We start from the raw sequence: 24,440 nt of genomic DNA, 5'->3' as shown, positions 1-24,440 counted from the left end.
AGCACATCCAACCGGCCTCACAACCGCAGACCTCGTGTAACCACACCAGCCCAGGACCTCCACATCCAGCAGGTTCACCTCCAAGATCGTCTGAGACCAGCCACCCAGACAGCTGCTGGAACAATTGGTTTGCACAACCAAACAATTTCTGCACAAACTGTCAGAAACCGTCTCAGGGACGCTCAACTGCATGCCCGTCGTCCTCATCGGGGTCTTGACCTGACTCCAGCTCGTCGCCGTAACAGACTTGTGTGGGCAAATGCTCACATTCGATGGCGTCTGGCACGTTGGAGAAGTGTGCGCTTCACGGATGAATCATGGTTCACATTGTTCAGGGCAGATGGCAGCTGAGAATGTCCCAGTTCTTGCATGGCCAGCATACTCACCGGACATGTCACCCATTGAGCATGTTCGGGATGTGCTTGACCGGCGTATACGACAGCGTGTACCAGTTCCCACGAATATCCAACAACCTCGCACGGCCATTGAAGTGGAGTGGACCAACATTCCACAGGCCACAATTGACAATCTGATAGACTCCATGCGACGATGTGTTGCACTGCATGAGGCAAATGGTGGTCACACCAGATACTGACCGGTTCTGGGTCCCCAGACCCCCAATAGCGCAAAAAACTGCACATTCCAGGGTGGCCTTTTGTTGTGGGCAGTCTGAGGTACACCTGTGCACTACTCATGATGTCAGATCAGCATCCTGATGTGGCACACCTGTGAGGTGGGATGGATTATCTCAATATAGCAGATGTGCCCACTACCACACATTTGGACTGATTTGTGACCACTGTTTGGGAGGGATGGTTATATTGTGTATCTGGAATGAATTTTAGGTCTCTACGTCCATCCCATGGGGAATGGGAGCAAAAACAAAAGTGTTGCGTTTATATTTTTGTTCAGTGTAAATTCTATAATACATGATTGGGAATATCAGCACAAACAAACATTATAAATTCGGATCTTTCTAACAAGGTTTACTTTTTTTTTCCTAAATCCCTTTTCATTCATCTTTTACTTTAACAGTAGTAACTTAAATACCAAGTTACTTGTTCACAAGAACATTTAATGACACAGAGTCACTGTTCATCACACCTTACACATACACCTGTGCTATAAGTAGAGATGCCCTCTCATCTGAGTGTTTTCACTATGTAGTTTTGTATTGCAAATTCATAAGAATAAAGCTACTAATTCTTAATTAATTTAATCACTTCATTAATTTTATTTGCTTAGAACTCAATTTAATTATAGGACATGTAAAGCCATGAATGTTGTGTAATGTAGGTGTACACACCTATAAACGGTGGAAACTGTCTTGTGTATCAGACTTGACTGAGAGCCTCCTGCCTGCCGTCCGTCCTGTTTCAGGTCAGACAACTGCTCTGAACTGACTTGAATCTAAATTTCTAATGTTGCCTGTGTGCGAGCCTAAATCAGGTATGCCATTTTAATTCAGTTATTAAGTTGCAGATAATTTAGTTTTATGTTTTAAAAAAAATCTATTTTCAGTCATGGGTTTTCATATCACTTGATTTTGCTAAAGCATGAATTAATGTCCTGTAATCCCTGTAAACAGCATGCATCATGGATACCAGTACACCACATCCTTTTGATGATGCCGGAACCTGTTAAAGTTGAATAGCTTCCACTTTCTACCACAGGACCTTAAATAACTCCTGCTTGCTTCTGCCTTTACTGAGGTCTAATCAACCAGCTGAAAACACTTGTGTAATTACACTGGATAGGGCCCCTAATAAGGTATAATGTTATCAATGTGAAGTGGGGAAGTGATTCAAAACATGAGGTAGCCTACACTGCTCAGGGATACCTCTGTAGTAGTTGGTATGTGGCAATATTAGCTTTGCTAATCAGAAAAATTAAAAAATATTTTAGTAAATAAATTGTGTGATCCTGAACAGGCGTGAGTTATGAATAAGGACTTCAAATAGACAAAGAGAGGGCAAAAATGATTAGAATAGCATGAATACTGGGCCAGAGTGAATAATAAATACTTGAAATAGCTAGCTAAACGTATAGCTAAAAACAGCTGAAACTGTTAGCTAACGGGCTGGATTAACATATTGTGAAACACTAAACTGACGTTAAATAGCATAGCAGAAAAAAGTAGTGGTAGAATTGTTTCATAGTTAGCTAAAAAATAATGATGATAATAACAAGTTAGCTACAAGAATATCCAAAACATTTAACCATCATTGACATAGCATTACCTTTAGCTACGCTTAGCTAAATGTAATGCTAAGCATAATCTGAAAGTCATTGAGAAGTGGTTTAAATAAAAATGAATTCATGATGAAGTAAAACTCTTAAAAATGAATTGATGAAAATGATTATAAATTTGCTGGTAATGGACAGATAGTAAAATACAAAGACTGTAGCTCAGAGCAAACTGACCAAAAAAACCCACGGACTGATAGTTTGACTTGGTTGAAACAAGTGTTAAGTTAGACTGGGTTCAGATGAACACATTTAACAACAAACATGAGGTATTTGAATCCATCTCAATAGACTTCAAGCTTATATCAGATGAAACATAATAACTTAATTTCCTCTGTTCACTCGGTTTGGGACTAATACATCTCCCACAAGTTAAATCTAATTTACCCCTGTTCTTTGTCTTTGTATTCAATTTTTAGATTAGCTCCTCTAAATTACCTTGGATTTACCTGCCATAATCTCCACACAGAGGCTACATATAACAAAGCCTGATCACACTGCCAATTCTAATCTATTAATTACAGGATAACCTCAGTTAAATCTCTGTTTTCCATCTCTTTTCACAGATGAATAGCATGCCTTAGGCTTCCAAAGATTATGTTGGTGCATGTTAATGAATTACCATTAACCTCACTGCAGGATGCCTACTTGTGAGGACGATTTGTGTTTTCTCTTAGCAGCCAGATCAATCATATTTCTTGAGACTGCTGCTCTGACAGTTGATGCCAAAGCTAGAGTGATCTTCGGGTCCCTTTAAACAAAAACCTAACCACTACTAATAATAATCATGGTGGAAACAGCTGTACTAAAGCCTATTCTCTAAACTTAACAAGGTAACATCTTTCTCAGGACTACAGGAAGAACCTGCTTTCTCCTATTCCTTTATCTGCCAGCGGAGATCAAACTAGGTGATGTGTATACACCCGTGGAAATCATCATGGAAACCTAATCAGACACGTTTGCATAGAACTGGTCGATAACATGTAAAGTTTGTGCTTGTGTTAAAGGGGGGCCTTGTCGGTGGGGTTGTGTTTAATCTCTGTTGCTAACATGCCAGCATTATCACCTTTTTCTCCTGACCTCTATTAGATATCAGGCAGTCCGAAGGCTTTTTGTAATCACACTTGAATCAGTTATTTGGTAGCAAAAACCTTTGCACACCATATTTTTTCATAGCGCACATAAATGTCAATATCCAGCCTTCTGCTGTCTAAGTAAGTAGATGGGTACAAGATGGCTTTACAGGTGTTGGTAAAAAGCAACAGATTAATAAAACGCAGTTGTAAACAACCACAAGCTGATACTTTGTTATATCTTGCTTTATTATAAATCAAACACTTAACACATTCCCAACTATAAGTCAGTAAAATACATTTGAATGTATAACAAGTAGCTCCCCGGTGGTGTAATACTCAAATCTAACAGAAGATGGCATATGAAAGCAACTAAGTTTCAGGCATCTTAAGCAAGAGAGCAAGGCTTTGTATAAAAATAGCACTGATATAGTGGATACAATTGTGTGTGTGTAAACTTGGGTGTGAAGCACTGAAGCAAAGTCGTCTAGGTCACAATATTTAAAGCTTTTGCAGGATCATTGCGGATGAGGATTTTCTGCCTCTGAAATCCTCAACACTGGGGAGCTGAAGTTGGAGGAGCAGGGCACTAAGTTATGGGTGTTCAGATAACTAATTTTACTGCTGCTGTCTTCTGTGCTTTCTTCCATGCATCCCAGTAATGAGTCTGGCCCCTCTGACTGGCTGCTAGGCTGCGGCGGGGGCACCAGGCCGTGCAGGAGGCTGTTCCCCAGGTGGGAGTTGCACCGAGCTAAGTTCTCAGTTAGATGCTGCATGTACACCTCCTCCAGCTGTTTCTCCAGCAGCCCGTTCAGCACCGAGTTAGACATGGGCTCTAGCCCCGATCCAGGCAGATCCAGGCTGATGTTCACACTGTCCCCCATTGCTAGATAACCCTGGTCTGGTATGGATGGTACTGAATTCTGTGGCTCTTGCTGGGCTGTGCTTGGACAAACTTGAGAGATGGGAGACTGGATGCAGAAATCATGCTGGCTGACAGCAGTTCTCAGTAGATTGTGTGTGATGCGGCCTGAGTCAGCCACCTGCAGGTCTGGATACTGTTCCAGCAAGCTACAGTCTTCTATGTAAAGGGGGTACAGGTCAGTAGGGATTGAGAGGGCTACACGTCTCTGAGGCACCACTTTGAGAATCTGGGGTTGGCTGGAGTTTAGATCTTCCTCTATGATCCCTGATTACAGAAGAGAAACTGGTTACATGCTTGCTTACAATTTTTTCCCCAATATGAAACCAGATAAAGGACAAATGATTATTTACAAATGGATTGCTTCTTATTAGCTATATTTAATTATTTAATACAGCTGTTAAATTATTTAACCAAACTACAATATGGGTGTTATTAGTTTTAGATTCAACAAGTTTTTACCTTTAAAATATCATAAATCCACTGTCACCTGTACCACACTTTATTCTATTACGTTCAAAAAAAGGTTATAATAGTTAAATAAAAAGAGAATAAAAATCACACCTTTGAACAAAAAAAAACTCGAAATGAAGTGATTTTGTGAAGAAAAATAACTAAAATAAAATAAAACAAAAAGTATAGAGAATATATTCATAGTTTGTTAGTTTGCTAAAATTTGATCAAAACTTGCCTGACGATTCTTTGACGGAAACATTTTGGGTTTTTACAAGACTGTGAGTTCACTGCTTTCAGAAGGTTCTGTGTTTTTCGTGTAGTTTCTGTACTGCTTTTCCTAAATCTAACCTCTGACATCTGCCCTCCATACAATAAGAATTCACGAAGACTAAAACTAACACAAACTAACCTAAAACTAAACATGTTCAAACTATAAATAAATAACCAGAATGAGCAAACTCTGCCTGGAAATGAACCAAAACTTAACTGAATTAAGAGAAAAAGCTTTTTGTTGTGAGGCGTTAGTTCTATCAACTGCACCACCAACCATTTTAAACCAGTGACTGTTGATGTGTGTGTGTTGGTAAGTTTGCATTTAACAAAAAGAGGAAGCTTGTTAGTTAGAGGGAACTAGACTGCAGCAGGATACAAAGTTACTGCATAAACCCCACTGCAGAATAACTGTCTGTCACACTAATATGGGACAGTTGTTCCAACATGTTTTGTTGTTTGTAATCGCAAAAAAGGCTTCTTTTTTTTACCTGCTTCTGCTGAATGCACCCCTGGGACTGCAGAGCTCGAGTCAGAGCGAGCACAGTTGGATGGATCAGCACAATGACCACTTGTCTGCAATCTCCTTTGCTTGGAATTGGAGGCAAACTTTCTCTCCTCCCTGTACACCAGCAGTCTGAGAAAACCTTCAGCCAACATGCCCGCCTAGTAACTGGCCTTCTTTTTCCTCTGCCTCTTTTGCTTCTTCGGTCACTTGCATGCACTAATGGCACTGCGTGACTGTAAGTGCGGTTATAAAGATCTCCAGTCTGGTTTCACTTCTGCATATAAGAACTGCCCCCTCCACCTTCCCGCCCCGGCACTTCCTTTATTTAATCTATAACCGAAAATCTGAGTTAAAAAAATGAGAACAGCTCATTTTTACATAACAGGATAAGTTAACATCGTCAGGTTGAGGAGCAGGTGGTATCCTGCTCCGTTACTTAAGCAAAGGAAAAGTTCAGTTCAAGTAACAGTCATTCATTCAAAGTCAGAGAATAATTATATTTAAAGTCTGTGGAAAAGTTTATATAACGTGGCGTTTAGTGGCTAATAACCTCAGAATCAGACCCAATTCAAAGAGTAACAATCAAAATAACTCTGCTGTGATAAACGAGGTAGGCTGTTTTAGTTTGAAAAACAGCAGTCTGATACAATTTCGTTTCGTTTTCCTTGAAACAGTTATGTAACTGACATCATATGAGATGTTTATATGGGAAATCTTTTCTTTTGGTTCTATTGATCATATAACCATCCACAAACCTTAAGAAACCTCGAAAGGAAGGTTTACGCATCTCACCTTAGGACTCCTGTCCTTACCACTAAGTTGGTGAGAGAATACACGGTGCCTTACAGAACTTAAAGCACTTTTGAAATGCAGTTTTTGTCTTTATGTGTTATTCAAATGATAATCAGCTCCAGAGGTTTCACATTCTGAATTTCATTAGTACTTTTAGTGGCTTCAAGTCTTCTGGGTAGGTTCTGTTAAAGTGAACACCTATCTGAGATAGGACCTATTTGTGCTATTACAGTCAAATTTAATCAATGTCTATTCTTACATTTCACAGCTGTTGAGGCTGGTGGTAACACACAGAGCTTTAGAATAGGTTACATGCGCTTTTCCTGATTGGGAGAGTTTTATTTTGAAGGTCCACTGACAACTCCTGGGACTCTTTGGTCCTGACATGTGGTGTAAAGTGTTTGACCAGCGTGAGTTTGCCAGTCTGACACAGTTTGGAGGGCCACAGTAAAGTGTCTGAATACTTGTTATTATTTAGTTACTTCAGATTGAGATTTTGAATAGAATTTTAGAGAAGCGACACATATCAGTCTCCTGGATGTAGATGGATTAAAACAGTGCATTTGTTTAAAACTACATTTACGAAACAGTTACGTGTTCTGAATACTTTCTGAGATGACTGACACACGCTAAAGTAAAACAAAAACAGACACGTCAAGTCAAGTCAACTTACAATTATTTATTGTACATAAAAAATGAACAGCACGGGGCGAGGAGGCAGAGCTCGTTTCAAAATCGGCTGACTGTTTTAAGAGTCATTCTTTTTGTCTGTGTGTCATTGCCGTTTTATTCCGAGGAGCGATTGTACCAGTTTACGTAAGTCAGGGATTTACCAACACCATGTTAAAAAAATTTATTCTAATAGGAACAAGAACTTCCCCCAAAACAAAACAAAAAAAGCACCAAAATTGCATGTATTGTCATTTCTGTTAAGCAAATATCATCTTGTAGAAAAAGGGTTTGCTAATAAAACAGTTTTAAGACGACAGAAAGTAACTATAAACTCAGCGGGTGGGACTGTAAGAGAAAACCGTTACTGGATCACACAATTTGGCTGAAAAATTTAAGACTTCTACTGATTAAACCTCTAAAAAACAATAATATTCATGTTTACAGTCAAAGGTTGGATGATGTTGTTTGTGGCCAACAGTGAATCTGTCTTTGTATATTTCACTGGGTCTGATGATGTCGTCCCAATCGGGTAGTCACACATTCACGGTAATGCTCTGATTGACATGTCATTGGGCCAATAGGACTATCAGGCTGAGATTAACGGGAGGAAGCTGAGCTGTTTTAGATACCCTTAATAGTCTGCTTTAGCACCTCCTTTCAACTACAGCTAGCAAGGCACGGCTGAACGCAGATTTATGAAACAGAAACGTCATGAGAAAAAGTACATCGAAACCTTCATTATATTTATAAGCTGAGCAAGGTGTTGCTTCTATTCCCCCCCCCCCCCCCCCCCCCGGGTCTAGGCAAGGCTGGGTCCAGATGTAGGTTAGGCCTGAGGTGTCAGGACGGGAACGATGGGAAGCTGCTACTGCTGTGCTCCTTTCTTCGCTTGAGCCTCGGCCTCCTGGAGAGAAAAAAAACAGAGAGGGAAGGGACAGAGTGTGTTATATTAAAATGGAGGATACTGGTTAATATATCCCTTGCCACAGCTCAGAGGAAAACCCCCTCTGTCTCCATGGTAACTGGCACACCTCCCTGCAGTCCCCTTTGTGGCCGAGAGGAGGCGCCAGCGAGCGAGAGAGCCTGCAAAACCGATAGGAGGCCTGCTGTGGTGGATATCATGAACAGATGTATTATGTAATGTGTGTTTTCTTTATGGAAATTAAAGTGCGAAGACGAGTGTATATTTAGGATTGTTTTACAGGAAATGTGGCTGAGGGTGTAGGAATGCACTTCTCAGGAGGGACAGTCACCCAGCATGTGTTACTGTGTCCGTGAGCTTACCTTAGAGCCCGGAGGAGCGGTCAGACCCAGAAATGCGTACACGGCGTTTTCCTCCCTGGCGTCAAAGAAGGCCTCGTAGTTCTGCGAAGCAGGAAGAAACACAAACAGAGAGGTTTAAGGCCGATCAATCAGAAGATCCGGCTCTCCTGAAGCTGAACGCTGATAATTTGAAACAGCCTCTGAGCGTGTGCGGCCTGAGGCAACAATCTGGGCGGCTGTGAGAAACAGTTGAGGTTGTGTTATCTGTCCAAGGACAGACCTCGGCAGTCAGTGTGATAGGAGGGCATTGTCTTTTGAGAATGCAGCGCAGGGTAAACAAGCTAACACGTTCAGCCCGTCTAGGGTTTAGCCGTCTCGCACTTTCCTGATCCCTCGCTCCTTCTCTGACCCTTTGTCTTCTTCCTCTTTCTCCACCAGGGCACAAAACTGATTTTTCAAAAGAGCTCTACAGCTGCGAGCATCCCTGTCGTCTTTGTCTGTGACATTCAATACAGCCCATGCTGCAAGTGCACCTTCACTTTGAGCCACCCATTAGCAGCACAGGATGATGCCACAGTGCACGCATGCTAAAGGCCCCAAGTGTTTACAAAGGGAGTAAACGAACATCTGCTAACACAGTGCATCAGGTTTGTGTAGTGTTTGGTAGAGTATGTCTGATCAGCACAGCTGCCAAACTGATTCCTGAATAGAAAAAAATGAATGGGGAAGTAAACAGAGGAAAGCAGAATTCATGTGTCACATTTTAAGACTTAATGCCTACAATTGTTTTGTTTTTTTTAATTGTGCGATTAGTGTATTTATACAGCCATTGCAAGAAAACTTCTTAAAGTCTTAAAGTCAGTCTGGATATAGCTCCTCCTATAGACTGGTTGATGTCATGCATTGGTTTGTGGACTTCTCAAATAAGAGGTGGATGACTAAGAAATCACTATATATGCTTTTTCACTAGAAGTGAGGCAAATCGCAGGCCTGTGACCTGGTGACTCAATTACATTTTTGTAGAGGATACAAATTTTGGTGACTGTTAAGTTACGTATGGACTCTGTATTATGACTGAACATAAAAATAAACGCAAACAGAACATAGCCTTACATCTGCAGGGTCATGAGGAATATGAAAAGAATTTGGATCTATAATAAATGTTTGTTTTTTTTAACACATACAGATGCTAATAATCAGTGTCTGAGTGATGATGTTCAACAAAGTTTTGTTCAGATTGGCCTGTTTGTTAAGGAGGATATACGTACATATATATACCCTGATCAAGCATAACATTCTGACCGCCTGTCTATTATTGGGTTGGTCCCCCTTTCGCTCCCAATACAGCTCTGACCCGCGGAGGCATGGACTCCACTAGACCCCTGAAGGTGTGCTGTGGTATCTGGCACCAAATTAGCAACAGATACTTTCACTCCTGTAGTTGAGAGGTGGGATCTCCATGTATCATTGTTTGTCCAGCACGTTCCACAGATGCTCGACTTTGGAGGCCAAGTCAACACCTCAAACTCATTGTTGTGCTTCTCAAACCATTCCTGAACTATTTCTGCTTTGTGGCAGAACACGTTAATGGTCTGCAACAGTGGTAGGTGGTACGGGTCAAAGTAGCATCTAAATTAATGGCAGGACTGAACCCTGCAGAACAATATCTAAAGCATTGCACTGCTTCCTCTAGCTTGCCTTCTTCCCATAGGGCATCCTAGTGTCAGGTATTTCCCTGGTAAGCGATGCACACAGACAACTGGCCTTCAATGTGACCAGGCCACCTTCTTCCATTGCTCCATGGTCCAGTTCTGATGCTCACGTCCCCATTGTTGGTGGACAGCAGTCAGCATGGGCAGCCAGATTGGATTGGACTACACAAGCCAGTCTTCACTTCCCACATGCATCAGTGATCCTTGGCCGCTCATGACTCTGTCAGTGGTTCATCACTGGCCTGGAACATCCCACAAGAGCTGCAGTTTAAGAGATGCTCTGTCCCAGTCGTCTAACCATCAACATTTGGTTCTTGTCAAACTCTCTCAAATCCTTTCACTTGTCCATTTTTCCTACTTCTAACATGAACTTTGAGGACAAAATGTTCTCTTGTTCCCTCATACATCCCAACCACTAACAGGTGTCATGATGAAGAGATAATCAGTGTGATTCACTTAACATGTTAGCAGCCTTGAGTTTTGCCTGATACATGCATACACACATTTACTACGTTAAAAATGAAACCATACCTTAAAAGACACCCTGATTTGTCACCAGTTTTACTATAAATCATTTACAAAAATGGCCACGATGTTGCAAGCAGTCAGGTTTAAAACTGAACATAAACTCAGCAGGAGAGCATTTATTAGGCTATAGATCAAATGACAAGTACGGTAAACAAGCTCCCCCTATTGCCCATTAGAAAGTAAATTAAAGGTAGTTTGCATTAGTTTATTCTTTCAGACCCAGGGGTTATGTCCATTGTTTATTTACCGTCCGTAGGGGCAGCAGAACAGTGACATATTGAGACCTTACGTGTTTTGTATCAGCTTTAGTCTCCAAAAACTCTGTTTCCACTTTTAAAAAAACTAGCTGTCTTGTAAGTTGCTAGATTCCCCACTGTGTTCACCAGCTATTTGCTAACTATGTTTGGCAGCTCTGCGGTGCTGGGAAGGGAGTGTACGGAGTGTATTTTTATTAAAGCCTTTTCACTGAGCACAGCAGCTACTGAAAGAACAGTGAAGCTGCAGTCTATAAACCCAAAACAAAGGGATAAATGACGCCTGTACACTCTGTATACTTGAGGTCAACTTTTAATCAGGTGGTCTTGAAGACATGAGCTTTATTATCACAACAGTAGCTGCTTAGATGATCGCATGCAAATAATTTCATGTGTGTGCACGTGCGTGTCTTACCCCGCAATATTTGGTTTCATTAAATATCTGTGGGGGGAGCGGGTTCCCCGTGGCAGGCCTGGATTCCTCTGGGACATTCTCCCTCATCCACTTCCTGTTAGCCTCGTTGGCTGCGATGTCACACTCCTCGAACTCGATCTTATTGGCCGCCAGGAAGCCCATCACATCCTGCTGCTGCTTTTTAATCTGTGTGCGGGTGGATGAGAAAAGATGGTAGAGGGGGAAGTTGTCGGTTAAACATGACTCAGCCGTATGAGGAAACACAAGAGCCTCAGTTCATCATGCTGTCATGAGTCTGTTTTAGAAATAAGGAGACTTTTTCTCTCCTGTGAGAACTACAGAGATCACTGACTCTCTGTTACTAAGTTACCACTCTGCTAGTAAGTAAAGGAAGTGGGAACATGGGAAAGGCTAAGCAGGCACAGATTATACTTCATCTGTATCAAAAAACACACCATACAGTGAAGAAGCCTGCAGACACCAGTAATTCCCCACATTATCAGAGGAAATGTTTAAAATAAAAGCATCTCAAAATTAGTCAAAGGCTGCACTGTTTTTCTCACTGTCTGGGATTTTATGCAAATGCGATTGATTTCGACAGGAGGATATCCTGCTGCACTGGAAAAAGCACTAAATTAAACATTAACACATTTGTCATTTGTCACACTTCTAAAATAGTCTATCCGGCTTGTTGCAAAGCAACATTTTTATCTAAGGGGATGCAGCTCTACAACTAACAAGGAAATAAAGGTCTATCAAGGTTGCCACGGTGATATCTTGCAAGGTTTCATCTCTTTACAAAGAAGCCTAAATGCATCCTGCTGACAGATGAAGAAGAAGCTACAGTCTGCATAAAAGTGAGTGTTTAACTTTGTTTTCTTCCTCCTTCTGTGTCTTTCTGTGTGTGTGTGTGCGTGTGTGAGAAGTTGTGGTCCAATGAGCTCTCAGTGGGTGTGTTTAAGAGGGAGGATGGCCCTACAAGGCCAGACGGAAACATTAGCTCCTCTGGGACTTGAGAGGAGGTAACTGGTCAAACACGAGCCAAATAAGGCCTGCTGAATGGAGACACACACACACACACAGAGACACACATTCAGTCTTAGCGGCACACACACACCAAAAGTAAACCAACTTCACCACGAAAACACATAATAAGGATCGATGTATCATCTTTGTGCCAGACCTGACGCCCCTGTGCGAGGGTTCCTCCCAGCTTTATGGCATGCAGATGAGACAGGTGGATTATTTAATAGCTGTTGAAACTTCACTAAGGCATGGAGGACAGTGCTCTGTGATCAGCCAGGCTGCAATCTGAATCATGGCAGTTTCACTCCAAAGGGCAAAGTCCTAAAACCAGCTCTCACTGTCTATCCACCTGCCCCGAAAAGCAATGCAACATAAAGCAACCGAGCAGAAACCTCAAAGGCTTTTTAATAGACTCTGTGTCTCCTAACGTGCATGTTTTGCACAATCACAGGAGATTATTTGAATCTCAAAATGCTACAACGACAAGTTAAGCATAAGGTTTCTCATACTTTGGTCTGTTTTCCGCTTCACTTTGGTGCACTCAGGCCATTGGTCCAACAGGGCTACATTGTACCGCTGCCAAGCAAAATTAATTTGTAGGACAAACTGGCCACATGCCATCTGCACCGTAACTCTAATTGAGCAGTGGGAGCTCCCAGCTCCGGGCCTCTGAAATGCTCCCTCATGTCTTGAGTCCCGAATTGAGCGCCTGGTGAAAGAAAACTGGCTGTCCTTGGATTTGGGTGTGGTAATAAACAAACACTTACTTCTTATCCATTTCTTCAGAATGCTTTTATATCATTCCTTCTTCTCAAGAAGAAGATAATCATCTAATCATCTTCTTCTTCTTAAGAAGAAGAACACAAAAAGAAGTGTGAGGCAGGCCAGTATGTGCCTTACAGCAGAGACCTGCAAGTGTGAGGTTTCATTTCCATAAACTATGCTTCTCTTGCATCGAGTCCAAGCATGCAAATTAATACTGGTATTTAGCTGAACATAATGCAAAAACCAAAAAGGGTGCGCTAATGTCAGAGTTGCTTCTTTTGCATAGATGCTGATCAGCATTAGCTGTGTTACTCTATCTAATCCAGGCGTTCGTGGTACTAACCCAATGATTCCTAATCAATCAAGCGGTCCTTTTAACATTTCCAGCAGTTGGATGTTCAGTCATAGAATAACATTCAGTTATTGAATGTCTTGCACAATTGGTAAGCAGTTTTCCTTCAGGCCAGACTGTTTAAATATCTTCACCATCAAAGTAAGCTTAACTTACTTAAGTAGTCTGGCTTACAATCAAATTAAGCCAGCTGAACATCAACATGTTAGCGGTGTCACTGTGAGAAAGATAGCACCCTGATGTCAGTGTTTAGCTCAAGGTGCTGTGCAGCACTCACTTAGCGCCGTGTCTCCTGTGTCGAGTCACTCGCACACAATTACTTACTGCTGACTACCTACACTGATTTCATCTGGGTTAGGAGAGAGGAGCCTGAAACAAACACTTCAAATCACTGATAACTACCATCATAGCACTTACTTGGCACAGTAATTAAATTTGATCACACCCACGCTGACGGACACACCCATGGAATGACTCAGGCAATTCCACATTAGCTTACTATACTAGGATGTCCGAAACCTTGATAAACAACTCCAGTAGGACAACTCCAGGGATTTATTAGAATATGAAAATATATCAAACTATGCTTTTGAAGTCATAGCAGACATTGCCGGATAGCTTGCCTGAGCTTTAAAGTCAGGAACACTTGTTTAATATAGTTTAAATTTCTTAATTATTACTTGGTTAAAATTAAACGAGACCATTGTTACCCACCGACTATCTGCTCTTAAAAGTTGCCATGCTAAGCACAAACCAGTATGTCTAAAAAGATACATACAGTCATGTAAAAAAGAAAGTTTTCACAATAGTCTATGCAGTCCTGTGAGCTCAAGGTGAACTCAGTGACCGCAAGGTACCCGGTCCAAATCATCAACCTTCTACCACCGTTGTTGACGGTTGCTACAAGGTGTTTGTGCTGATATGCTGTGTTTGTTTTACGCCAACATCTAAACTTTGATTTCTCTGTCCAAAGGACATTGTTCCAGAAGTCTTGCAGTTTGTTCAGATGCATCTTTGCAAACCCGAGGCATGCTCCCATGTTCTTTTCTGCTGCCAACACCTTCCAAACAGGCCATACTTGTTGAGTCTTTTTCTAATTGTACTCAATGAACTTTAACGTTTAACATGCTATCTGAGGCCTGCAGACTGAGAGCTCTTGGGTTTTTGCAGTTTCTTTGAGCATCGCAAACTCTGACCTTAGGGTGAATTTACTGGGACGTCCATTCCTGGGAAGATTGTGGCACTCTTCCAAACCACAAAAACTGCCACAACATCTGCTTTCCTATAGGTGCTCACACTTTAATCAAGTGCATTTGGTTATCATCGCCTGGCTGCTACTTGCCATCTTATTTTCTTTGGAACCAGTAAGGGTGTACTGACTTTTTCCAAGTACTTCATAGTCTTTTGAAACTTTCTTTTGCCTGTACTAAAGTTACAGATTGAAGTACAGATTAAGTTTATTATTAATTAAAAGAACAACTAGTTTTTGGTAGTAAGTTCAGCGGAACTTACTGTATATCGTTACATGAATGATTATTGTTGACTGACTAGAATCTGAGTTGAATACAGTTGAAGGAGGTGGAATCTGCACCACGTGAACTTTGGTTTACATGCCTTATCATCATGTGAGAGAGTTATGGCAGGACAATCCACATCCAGACATGATCAATCCCAGAAAAGGTCAGAACTCTGGCATTAACAGCTGCCAGACAATGACAAGAATTGATTGGATGGACCGTATCCACAACACTGGCTTAGATCAATATGGTGGACACTAATTGAATACCCCATCTGATTAAGGGCTGGGTTCAGCTCATGTTAATTTCAATAAGACAGGAAAGAAAACATGTTTAAAACGTCAGTTGCTCTTCACAGATAAGGCAAATAGCCTTTCATATTCCCCGGAAGCCCAACATTTGAATATGGGAAAGAAACCACTCTTTGCACCAAGAGGAAACATGAATCAACCCCTGGCCTGTATGCTCATAAGGGATAAACGTTTGTCTTGATTAGATCATGTCTGATTTCAGCTGAAAACAGTTGCTTACTGGAAAAGTACCAAAAGCAGTAGCCTCCACCCAGTCCTGTACTCAGTCAGCATTACAATATAGTTACAAAAGAGCCTTACACTGTTGCTCTGGCTGAATTCCCATACTGCTGCCTGGAGGTGAAACAGCAACAAAATTAGCTGATATAGAAACGAACTGTAGCACCAGCCCAAATCACGTCTGACCTATAAACCTTAACATCAAATCCACAATAGGGAAAAGCATGATAAGGCTGACATTCTGAGGGCGAAAGTCCTGGGCATAGAGAGTTACACTGCATGTCCACAGCATCTCAGGTTATTACAGATTCACAGAGCATTTATTGTGACAATAAGGAAATTGTAAAACAGTGTGGCTGCAGTTCAGGCATGGAAATGAGGGAGGAAATGTGCCGTGGTGCTGGCCAGTGCCTTTGGCTCGTTAGACATTTGCAGTTTAAGTCGACCTTGTGGTCTATGGTCTAGATATACTGTTGTAGGTGCATATGTGCATTGGCATATGTGTATTTAAGGAAAAAAAGATTCTAGTTTGTTAGGCAAACTTGGCCTCGCTCAAAACCAGGCGCAGTTGAGATACCCGGTGGCATTCTATAAAAGATATTTTACATACAAATACAACATCAGAAATTTGGGTTATGTTTTAAAGAGCCATTAGCAACAGGATTGAAAACATCCCTAGAGAACTTACACGAAAGCACAATATTATATATCTAAGTGATTGAAATGCTCTGCTTCACATTACTGGGTGGAAATACAATAATGTCAGTTCACATTGTGATACCCTCCTTCATACTGTATAACTAGCTCAGACCAAAGTCAAGCAGCAACCTCCAGGGATAAAAACTGAAACCGATGTGGGAAAGTGCCAAAAACACCAGTTCATCAAACGGCCACTTGGCAATATATTGCACACAGCTTCTTGCACTGGCACAAAATATGGCTGTTTTTATAAAAGCGTGCAGGCACTGTTAACAGATTCCACTGTTAATGTTACTCACTAGTCGCTCCTGGAGGTAGTGCTGATAATACTGAGTCCTCGTAGTATTGTACCTTGAGTTAGTCTACGATTGTAGCCACTAAACATGGGTGTCTCTCCCTGTGAGACACATCCATACTGTCTATAGCTGTGTCTTTCTCTTTTAGCACTCAAAACCAAAACATGGCCACTTGTGGCTTCAAAAAACCAAGATGGTTTTTGGCTATAATGCCATCTTAAAGCTTCAAAATGGGACTTCACGAACTCAACATCACAATGCAAATGTCTCCTGGGGAAAGGTTTTATGTTCAGATGGGATAAATATTGAGCTGTTTGGCTACAATGACAAGAGGTGTGTTGCAGGAGTAAAGGTGTACCAACTGTCAAGCATGGTGGTGGTAGCATTATGCTCGACAGTTGGTACACTATTGTTAGGTTTGAAAGGCTAGCATTATGCTCTTGTTAATGAAGAAGGAGGACTACCTCCAAATTCTTTAACTTCATTTTAAATCAACTGATAAAGTGTTGAAAGTTACTCAGAGAGTTGCGTTCCAACAGGACAATGATCCAAACACTGGTTTTGGAATGGATAACACATGCTAGCAATTAGCTTCTGTAATGGCCTTCCCAAAGCCCCGACCTCAACCCTATTTAATATTTTGGGACTATGATTAAAAGCCAGGCCTGTGCAAACAAACCAGCTAGATTAAATGAACTCTACCAATTCTGCCAAGAAGAATGGTCAGATATCGATCCAGAATTATGCCCGACGCTTGTTGATACCAAAAGTGCCTGATCAAGGTGAGTGTATATGTATATACTTGCGCCTGTATGTAAACTTGGCAAGTTGTGTATATCAGAGAAAACCTGAAACGATTTCAAACTTTTGTACCAAGTTTATGTTTTTGGATATAGGAAATCTGAAAAAAATAACATGTCATGCATGACCATGGTGGATGTATCTGAACTTCTAATTACAACTGTATACATTTACCATCTCCTACCAGAATACTCACATTGTGTATTTATTTCTTATATGTATTTCTTTAGTGTAAAGTGATCTATTTTTTAGATCTATTTCTTTTCTGATAGTTTTATTTTTATAGAGCTATGTTTTTTAATGTTTTGGGGACATGGTAATTTCCCAATTTTGGGGATAAAGTATTTCCTCATCATATTCTTCTGGAATTTTATTGTTGTTCCCTTTTTTCCATTTTTTTCTGTCAGAAAAAAACCTGTTTTTTCCAAGTGGCAGCAACGTATGCAACTGGAGTTTGTGGCATTTTGCTAAATCATATTTTGAGGAACAGTACTGTTGACATAACTCACCTCAGTTCTTTTTTTCATTACCATACTGTAGCCTTTTCTAACTGGAATCTGTCTATTGACACATACTGTAAATCTGATGTTGTGCTCTTCTATGACAAACTAATACTGAAGCTCAATCAAATAACAGTACTTTGTTTTTGACCTTTGACTCTTGTACGGATCAGCTTTCACATGAAATCAATCAGCCCCAAAAGCTAACACAATGCTCGAACACAAAGGAGAACTTAATGTCTTGGAAAACAAAACCATCTATCTGGATGATGCTGACTGTTGTAGTTTGTCAAGTGCTGAACCTCATATAGCCCTCTGGCTAACTTCACACAGTCTGCTGCTCTGACCTGCATTCAGTTTCCTCTGTGGAACAAAAAACACTTGAAATATTATTTTTTTTAAATACTCCTACTTATCTCCCTGTTTTTGGATGTTCCTCTCTGCACATTCTTATTTATACTCGAGTGCTTAATGTAGTATCAGATGGGGCTGGGTAGAGGAATGTGATGACACTGTTTTGTAGACACGGACGCAAAAAAGCAAGCTTAGTTGCGACAGAGGCTTTTCGCCACGATTTCCCGCTCAGCAGCCTGCTCATGCTAATGTGCGAAGAGAGATTTTAAATATTGTGTAATTCAGACATTCAGTAAATGCTTTAATAATCTACAATAGTGCATCTGCTAAAATAAAAATCAAAGGGAATGAGTTAAACATGGTAAGAACAAACAAAATGAACTCTAACGCTGCTGCTCTGCTGACTATGAAAACAGTGCAAAAGCTCGTACGCCTCTTCTAGAGGACTTAACCAAAAACAAATCAATGAGAGGTAATGCACTTTCCCAGACAGACTCCAGGACGCTGATGGCATCGCTGGCTCTAAACTCACTCCACTCTGACTCTACAGGAAGCTCCTGGGCAGGGATAGCTCAGTAGGTAGAGTGGTGGCCCCATGATCGGAAGGTCGGGGGTTCGATTCCCCTGAACAACTACCCTGAGGTACCCCTGAGCAAGGTACCGTCCCTACACACTGCTCCCCGGGCGCCCAGTGGCTGCCCACTGCTTCACTGAGTGAATGGGTTAAATGCAGAGAGGGATTTTCCCCACGGGGACCAATAAAGTACACTTTCTAAAGCCTGCTGCTGAGCCTGTGCAAATGTCATTTACTGTCAGGGCAATAAAGTCACTCAGAGCAGTCCAACTGAAAGGAGGCTCTGTTTGATTATTTCCTGTATGTGAGCTGTGAAAACAAACGGCTGGCGGAAGGAAAATCGCCCTACAGGTGATCTAAAGCACAAGGGACTATAAAGTTGGACACTTTTATCAAAGGAATCTTTAAAGGTTCTTTTTTTGGGAGCATTTCTCCTGATAAAATTTGCACGTTTACAGTTTTGAGACTTTGCAGACACCAGGCGCGATGCTAAATGCAATGTTTTCATCGCATCTGATGTTGACTAGTTGTAGGATACAGTGTGCAAGAACTCAATGTTTAATGCGCTTCTGCATGCTCGTGTTTATGTTGATCCAGAAGTCTTAAACCCTACTTCAGGGCTGCAGCTGCTTGTCTAAAAGGGGGGCCCTGGAGAATTGCATCACCATCATTCCTCTGCACTCTGGAAGAAACTGGCAAGTCTGGAGCTAAAAGAATGTCCTCTCTACTGAAGGAAAACAAGAGTCCTGCTCTGGCATCAGGTGACACTGCACATCGTTTTAAGTTCATCTATTGATTTTTTTATTTTCTGCATGTCTTTCCTGTTCACAGTCTAGTTTCAGCTGAAAAACCCAATAAACTGCCACTCCAGGAAGCACTGTGACAAACCGCAGCTGAGAGAGACAGACGCCCGCTCGCTCCTCAAACTTCCTCCCTGCCCCTTTCTCTGTGCACGAAGTTAAAAGAAAATCAAGGAGAGACTCGAGCTGCGTTCAAAGTGTGGTGGACGGCAGAGCTGCATGCTTACTGATGAGTCAGGCCACCCCGCGCAGTGAGAGGATGACAGCCCGGTGGACATCAGTTAAGTAGAATAAAAAAGTTCGGCCTGGCTGCTGCATATACACCCCCCAATCACCTCGTACGCACACAAGCCACACGCAATCACCCCGAATCTTACCGAAGTGGATCCAGAGGACGATGCTATGTACACTTTGATCACCATCTTATCTCCCTGATGCTGTTGTCACAAAAGTCCGGCGGGCTGAGCTGGTCGGCTGCTTGCTCTGCTGCTCGCAGACACTGTGCAGGTGGGCGGCTGAGCAGCGAGACACAAAGGAGAAAAAACTACAGCAACAAACTTCCGAGGCTGAAATAACGTACCAGTCTCTGGTAGACAGCGCAGACGATCTGCGCAAATGCTCCGGTCCTCAGCACTGGATGGAGCTTTGCATTCCTCCCCCGCCTCCACTCTGCCTCCCCGCCCCTTCTAGCCTCTCTCTCTCTCTCCGTTTGTGTGTGTGTGTGGAGCTGAAAAGCACACACTCTCAGACTGGTACACGCACAGAGAGGTGGCCTGTCAAGATGGCAACGGGGTTATACTGCCTGAATATTTCAGCATCGACCTCCCCCTCCACAGCATCACCACCACCCCTCCTCACCCCTTTGTCTGTAAGCCAGACACTGGCTATTGTTCGGCGCACAATGCACGTGTGCACGGTTACAGGTGTCCCGGCACTACGTGTGAACGAGGAGGCAGGTTAATGTGATAGAAAATAAAAATCTGATTTGATTTTTTTTTTTTTTTTGGAGAGTGTGTGTGTGACAGCACAGCCTGTGGAAGCGCCGTCTTCAGAGCAGGCGCTTTATTATTAGCCGGGCTTCGTGGGCCCCCTGCAGGCGTCTGGAGAAGTCGACGCGAGGCCTTTTTCCCCCCTGAAACGAATTTAAGGAAAGCCGACTGACAAAAAAAGTGTCGGAGAGGAGGAGGGGGAGGAGTGGGCGCCATATTGGACTGAAACTCGAAGTGAATCTATGGTTAAATCTCCCCCGCTGACTTCTGCAGAGGCGAGCCTGTGCTTTAATAAGAGCCAGCGAGGATGCCTGGCTCGCACTGGGGGCATGTTGCCTACCGCCGGGGCCTGTATGAACCATGCATGCGGCTCCCTCTCTCACACACACACACACACACACACTAACACGGCTCACTCGTGTGAAGGCAAACATGTCCTCGAACGCGAGCCTTTTCCCCCTTCTTTGCAGGCTTCCTCCCATCTCCCTCTGCAAGAACAAGCCATTCGCGGCAGACCCCTCAACATCACCGGCTCCAAAATTCCAAGTGTTCTGCAGCCCCCAATGGCGTCACCCGATTGGCCGAGGGCCTATCAATCATGCCTTTAGCCGCACCCCTCCCCCCATTCAACCACTCGCCTCTCTGTTCCAGTGTGTTTACTACACTGCCGAGCATAAGGGAGACACTCGTCTTCACATGCACTGATCCCACAGAGAAAAAAAAAAACAGTTTTTAGTTGTATTTGTAAGGAAACCCTCCAAGAGATCAACATGCCCAAGAGAAAGGTACGTATTACGAAAATAGCAAAAATACTTTGAGGCGGATAGCAGCCATTAATGCAATGAAAACGATTGTGAAGACATCCCTCTGAGACATTACTTAATTATAACGCAACGGATAGCGGTTATTTTTCGCTGGTAATTTTTTGCCTGTTTTCTAGATATAATCTGCATTTTTTTTGTGTTAGAGCGAATATTTTCCTGCTCGGACACGGCCTTTAAAACGCCTTTTTCGTGTGCGAGCCGCTGTCCTTTGGGGAGTCAGAAGTCTCTCTCGGTCTCCATGCAGTTAAAGCACAAGCAGCAGCCATGCTTTGCAGCTCTTGTCCACCTTCGTCGCCCGACCTACCGAGAACAAACGCTTCGCTTATCGCCGTTCGGGCTCCAAACCGGCCCGAAGTGGCGCCAGAAAATGCCTTAGTGGCTTTACTTTGCATTTTGACCGCGAAAACAAACATTCGCCGTCGCGTTTCGATAAAATTATATATTTTCTCTCTTTGTTCGCGGTCCCAAATGGCTGCGATGGCGTTTCCCTGCCGCCCGGTGGCGCCTGTGAGCCCGCTAAACATGGTCCCTCCCCCTTCTCAGAGACTCCCGCGCCAGCTTTCAAATCTCAGCTCCATGCACTGAATGAGAGAAAGAGATGGGGGGGCGTGGAAGGGGAAAGCAAGGCCTGGACCCTCGAAATATGGCCTCAGAGACCCGCATGACTCTGCTCTCACAGTCTCCGTCGGAATCCAGGCGTGGAGCCGGCATTTCTGGCCTGTAAATCGCTTAAACCCACCTGTATTTGAAATGAACTTTGCTTTTCACCTGAAACTGAAAAGTTTTTTCAGCACCTCTATGACCAATCCTAATATGTGTCCAGGTCGCACAGCATCTGTTCGCTGTTGATATAAACAGCAGCTAAGCTCTTATTTTTTCCAGTCACTCATTTAAAGCTGTTGTGTTGTGTTTTTCAGGCACACGGAGCAGAGGCAGGAGAAAAGGAGGAGGTAAGCAAGGAAACGGCGAGCTGCACCTCTCGCACGCCATTTAAATTCAGATTTTAATCAGCACGTGAAAGATTAAAAGGGAAAATAAAAATTTTAGATTAAATACCTGTGTGTCTGTGCTTCCTGCTTGTCAAAATAAAAGCCTCGCATTAACAACAACCTCTTGTCATGTTTCAGCCCCAGAGGAGATCAGCTCGGTTATCGGCGGTAAGATGGCACACACTTTTCCACGCTCACCGACATCACCTGATGAGAATGGACACGTAAAAAACCCAAACAAAGCAGAGCGGCTAAAAGTGTAGCACATGCAGATATTTAAATTGAGTGTGCATAGGGGCGCATAGGAGCAAGAACTGCGTTTTCCAGCAAAGCAAAACTTTTCAACAAGTTGTTTTTGCATAACAAAACATAGCAGTGACTTGAGAACAGTTATATAGTGCATTAAAATTACTACAAATGTCTCAGATATACTTTAATTTGCCTAAATTCACAATTAAAGCAAGATTAATGAACATTACAGTGAGTTAAAACAGCCAAAATCAACCTCAAAGATGTGTTCACATGTATCTACATGTAATACTAACTAAAAGCCAATAGCTGGCATAATCGACCCCCAGTATTGACTGTGGGGGTTTTTTTTCTTAATGAAGCAAATTATTGGCACGCTGTGTCTTTATTGAAAGAAGTTTCTTTTCAGGAACATTTTAGGGGTTTAAAGATGTCTTTCATGCACCAAAGTCCTCATGAACATTCAGAAGTACTGGGAAAAAACAGGCTCTAAACTATCATAGATACTCCTGTAGTGCTGCTGTATTCAAGCGTAGCAGTTTCCACATCGCTTTCCTCTTCTTTCCCCAGAAACCGGCCCCGCCCAAGCCGGAACCAAAGGTGAAGAAGGCGGCGAAGGTGAGAGGCTAAATGAAGTAGTATTCGAGGGTGGAGGGAGGGCGTTTGTAGATGCTCAGCATGCTCACTGCTTGTGTCTAAACCTGAACAGAAAGAAAAGGCTGTGAACGACAAGAAGGAGGACAAGAAGACCAAGAAGGCGAAGGAGAACGCCGAGGCAGAGGCGAACGAGGAAAACCACTCTGAGAACGGCGAGGCCAAGACCAACGAGGTGTGTGCGCAGGGGGACGCCCCTCCCCTTGGCCTTTTTGGACAACCCTGGTGATTTCACGATTTCACCAAAAACGAACAAAGTTTTAACTTCAGCCTTTCTGCTTCATCCCTTAGGTGGAGGCAGCTCCCGAGGAGGCCAAGGAGGAGGCCAAGTCCGAGTAGCACCACTGCCCAAACTCTCTCCTCCTCCATCTTCTACAGCCCCTTCCCCCCCCCCCACTCCACCCAAAAAACTACCCCAGCCAGTCCCACCCCACCCCCCCTCTAAGTCTCTCTCACATGGTTTCCCTCCAAGGCGTATTGTTAACAGAGGAATATTTTTATCAATGATTTTATAAGTATCCGTACAGATTTTTAGCACAAAAAAGCAAAGCTGATTATGGAGCGCCTTGCAGATTTGCAGTGGTCATATCAAAGTGTCTGCAAGCGAAATGAACACACTAAAATCTTTTTTAAATGGCATTTCATGATTGTTGAAGGCTTGTTTTTGGTGTAGAAAGCGTGTCCCTGCCGGATTGGCCATGTTGTGAGTTGTGTATTACTGTGGGTTTTTTTTGTTTGTTTGTTTCACTTCTAACTCCACAAAAATCAGACCTTTTCTTCCTCACCTCCTCCCCTTTCTCCCCCCTTTTATCCACGTTTTTACTACAACGGTTCAGACATGTCGGTGTGGGCGATTCCTTTTAGACCTCTATAAACGTGCAGTGAGTCCCCTCCTCATTTTTTTTTTTTTTTTTTTTTCCATTTTTGTTTCTCTGCTTCTGTCTCATGGTGTTTTTTTTTTTTTTCTTTCATTGAAATTGTGTTTTGACGAAGAAGAAGAAAAAAAAGATACAAAACGAAAAACTACTAGCGTGTTGTCCATAAGAAAGAGGAAGACGAACATGTGAAACATTCCGGAGAACGGCGACTGCCTCCGATCCGTCTCCTTAGACGACCCTGCGTGTATAAAAGAAAAGAGGAAAAAAATTCTAAAAAAAACAACAAAACAAAACAGCTCCCGCTCCATCCACGCTGTCACGCCAGCTTTTCTAAACACTGTTTTTTGTTTTAGTTTTTTCTGGTTTGGTTCGGTTTTTTTGGTTTTTTAACAGCGATTGAATTTGGAATCCTTCTGTGACAAAAAAAAAGGAAAAAAAAAAAAGAAAAAAAACATATATGCAGGTGTCCGGTCCCTCTCTTATGTTCTGAAATTCTCTTAATAAAAAGAAGTCCTGGGAATTTTCCTCGAA

The 24,440-nt window shown here is 42.5% G+C and overlaps 3 protein-coding genes and 1 long non-coding RNA gene across 5 annotated transcripts; 2 read left to right on the top strand and 2 right to left on the bottom strand.

The window, feature by feature from the left end:
* Positions 1-1,348: 1,348 nt before the first annotated feature.
* Positions 1,349-8,951, top strand: LOC143421534 (uncharacterized). 2 transcript variants are annotated; one of them, XR_013101211.1, is made up of 3 exons: positions 1,349-1,449; positions 3,980-4,054; positions 8,642-8,951. It is a non-coding gene; the product is annotated as an uncharacterized LOC143421534 (long non-coding RNA). The 2 variants fall into 2 exon arrangements; XR_013101213.1 differs by lacking the exon at positions 1,349-1,449 and adding an exon at positions 1,673-1,770.
* Positions 3,551-5,707, bottom strand: si:dkey-237j10.2 (uncharacterized). The gene is made up of 2 exons (XM_004563244.4): positions 5,460-5,707; positions 3,551-4,509 (listed from the first exon to the last, which is right to left on the bottom strand). The coding sequence occupies exons 1-2, from the start codon at positions 5,626-5,628 to the stop codon at positions 3,839-3,841; spliced, it is 840 nt and encodes a 279-aa protein (XP_004563301.2). The 5' UTR covers positions 5,629-5,707; the 3' UTR covers positions 3,551-3,838.
* On the bottom strand, positions 6,933-19,989 carry sh3bgrl (SH3 domain binding glutamate-rich protein like). The gene is made up of 4 exons (XM_004563243.5): positions 19,704-19,989; positions 11,113-11,298; positions 8,225-8,305; positions 6,933-7,844 (listed from the first exon to the last, which is right to left on the bottom strand). The coding sequence occupies exons 1-4, from the start codon at positions 19,746-19,748 to the stop codon at positions 7,806-7,808; spliced, it is 351 nt and encodes a 116-aa protein (XP_004563300.1). The 5' UTR covers positions 19,749-19,989; the 3' UTR covers positions 6,933-7,805.
* A 952-nt stretch (positions 19,990-20,941) lies between these two features.
* Positions 20,942-24,440, top strand: LOC101483899 (uncharacterized). Its single transcript, XM_004563242.6, has 6 exons — positions 20,942-21,100; positions 22,057-22,089; positions 22,267-22,296; positions 22,948-22,995; positions 23,087-23,206; positions 23,323-24,440. Exons 1-6 carry the CDS (start codon positions 21,086-21,088, stop codon positions 23,368-23,370), a joined length of 294 nt encoding a protein of 97 aa, XP_004563299.2. The 5' UTR covers positions 20,942-21,085; the 3' UTR covers positions 23,371-24,440.

Source organism: Maylandia zebra, linkage group LG2 (assembly GCF_041146795.1).
Source record: "Maylandia zebra isolate NMK-2024a linkage group LG2, Mzebra_GT3a, whole genome shotgun sequence".
Lineage (NCBI taxonomy): Eukaryota > Metazoa > Chordata > Actinopteri > Cichliformes > Cichlidae > Maylandia > Maylandia zebra.
This window is presented reverse-complemented; position numbering and strand designations above follow the sequence as displayed.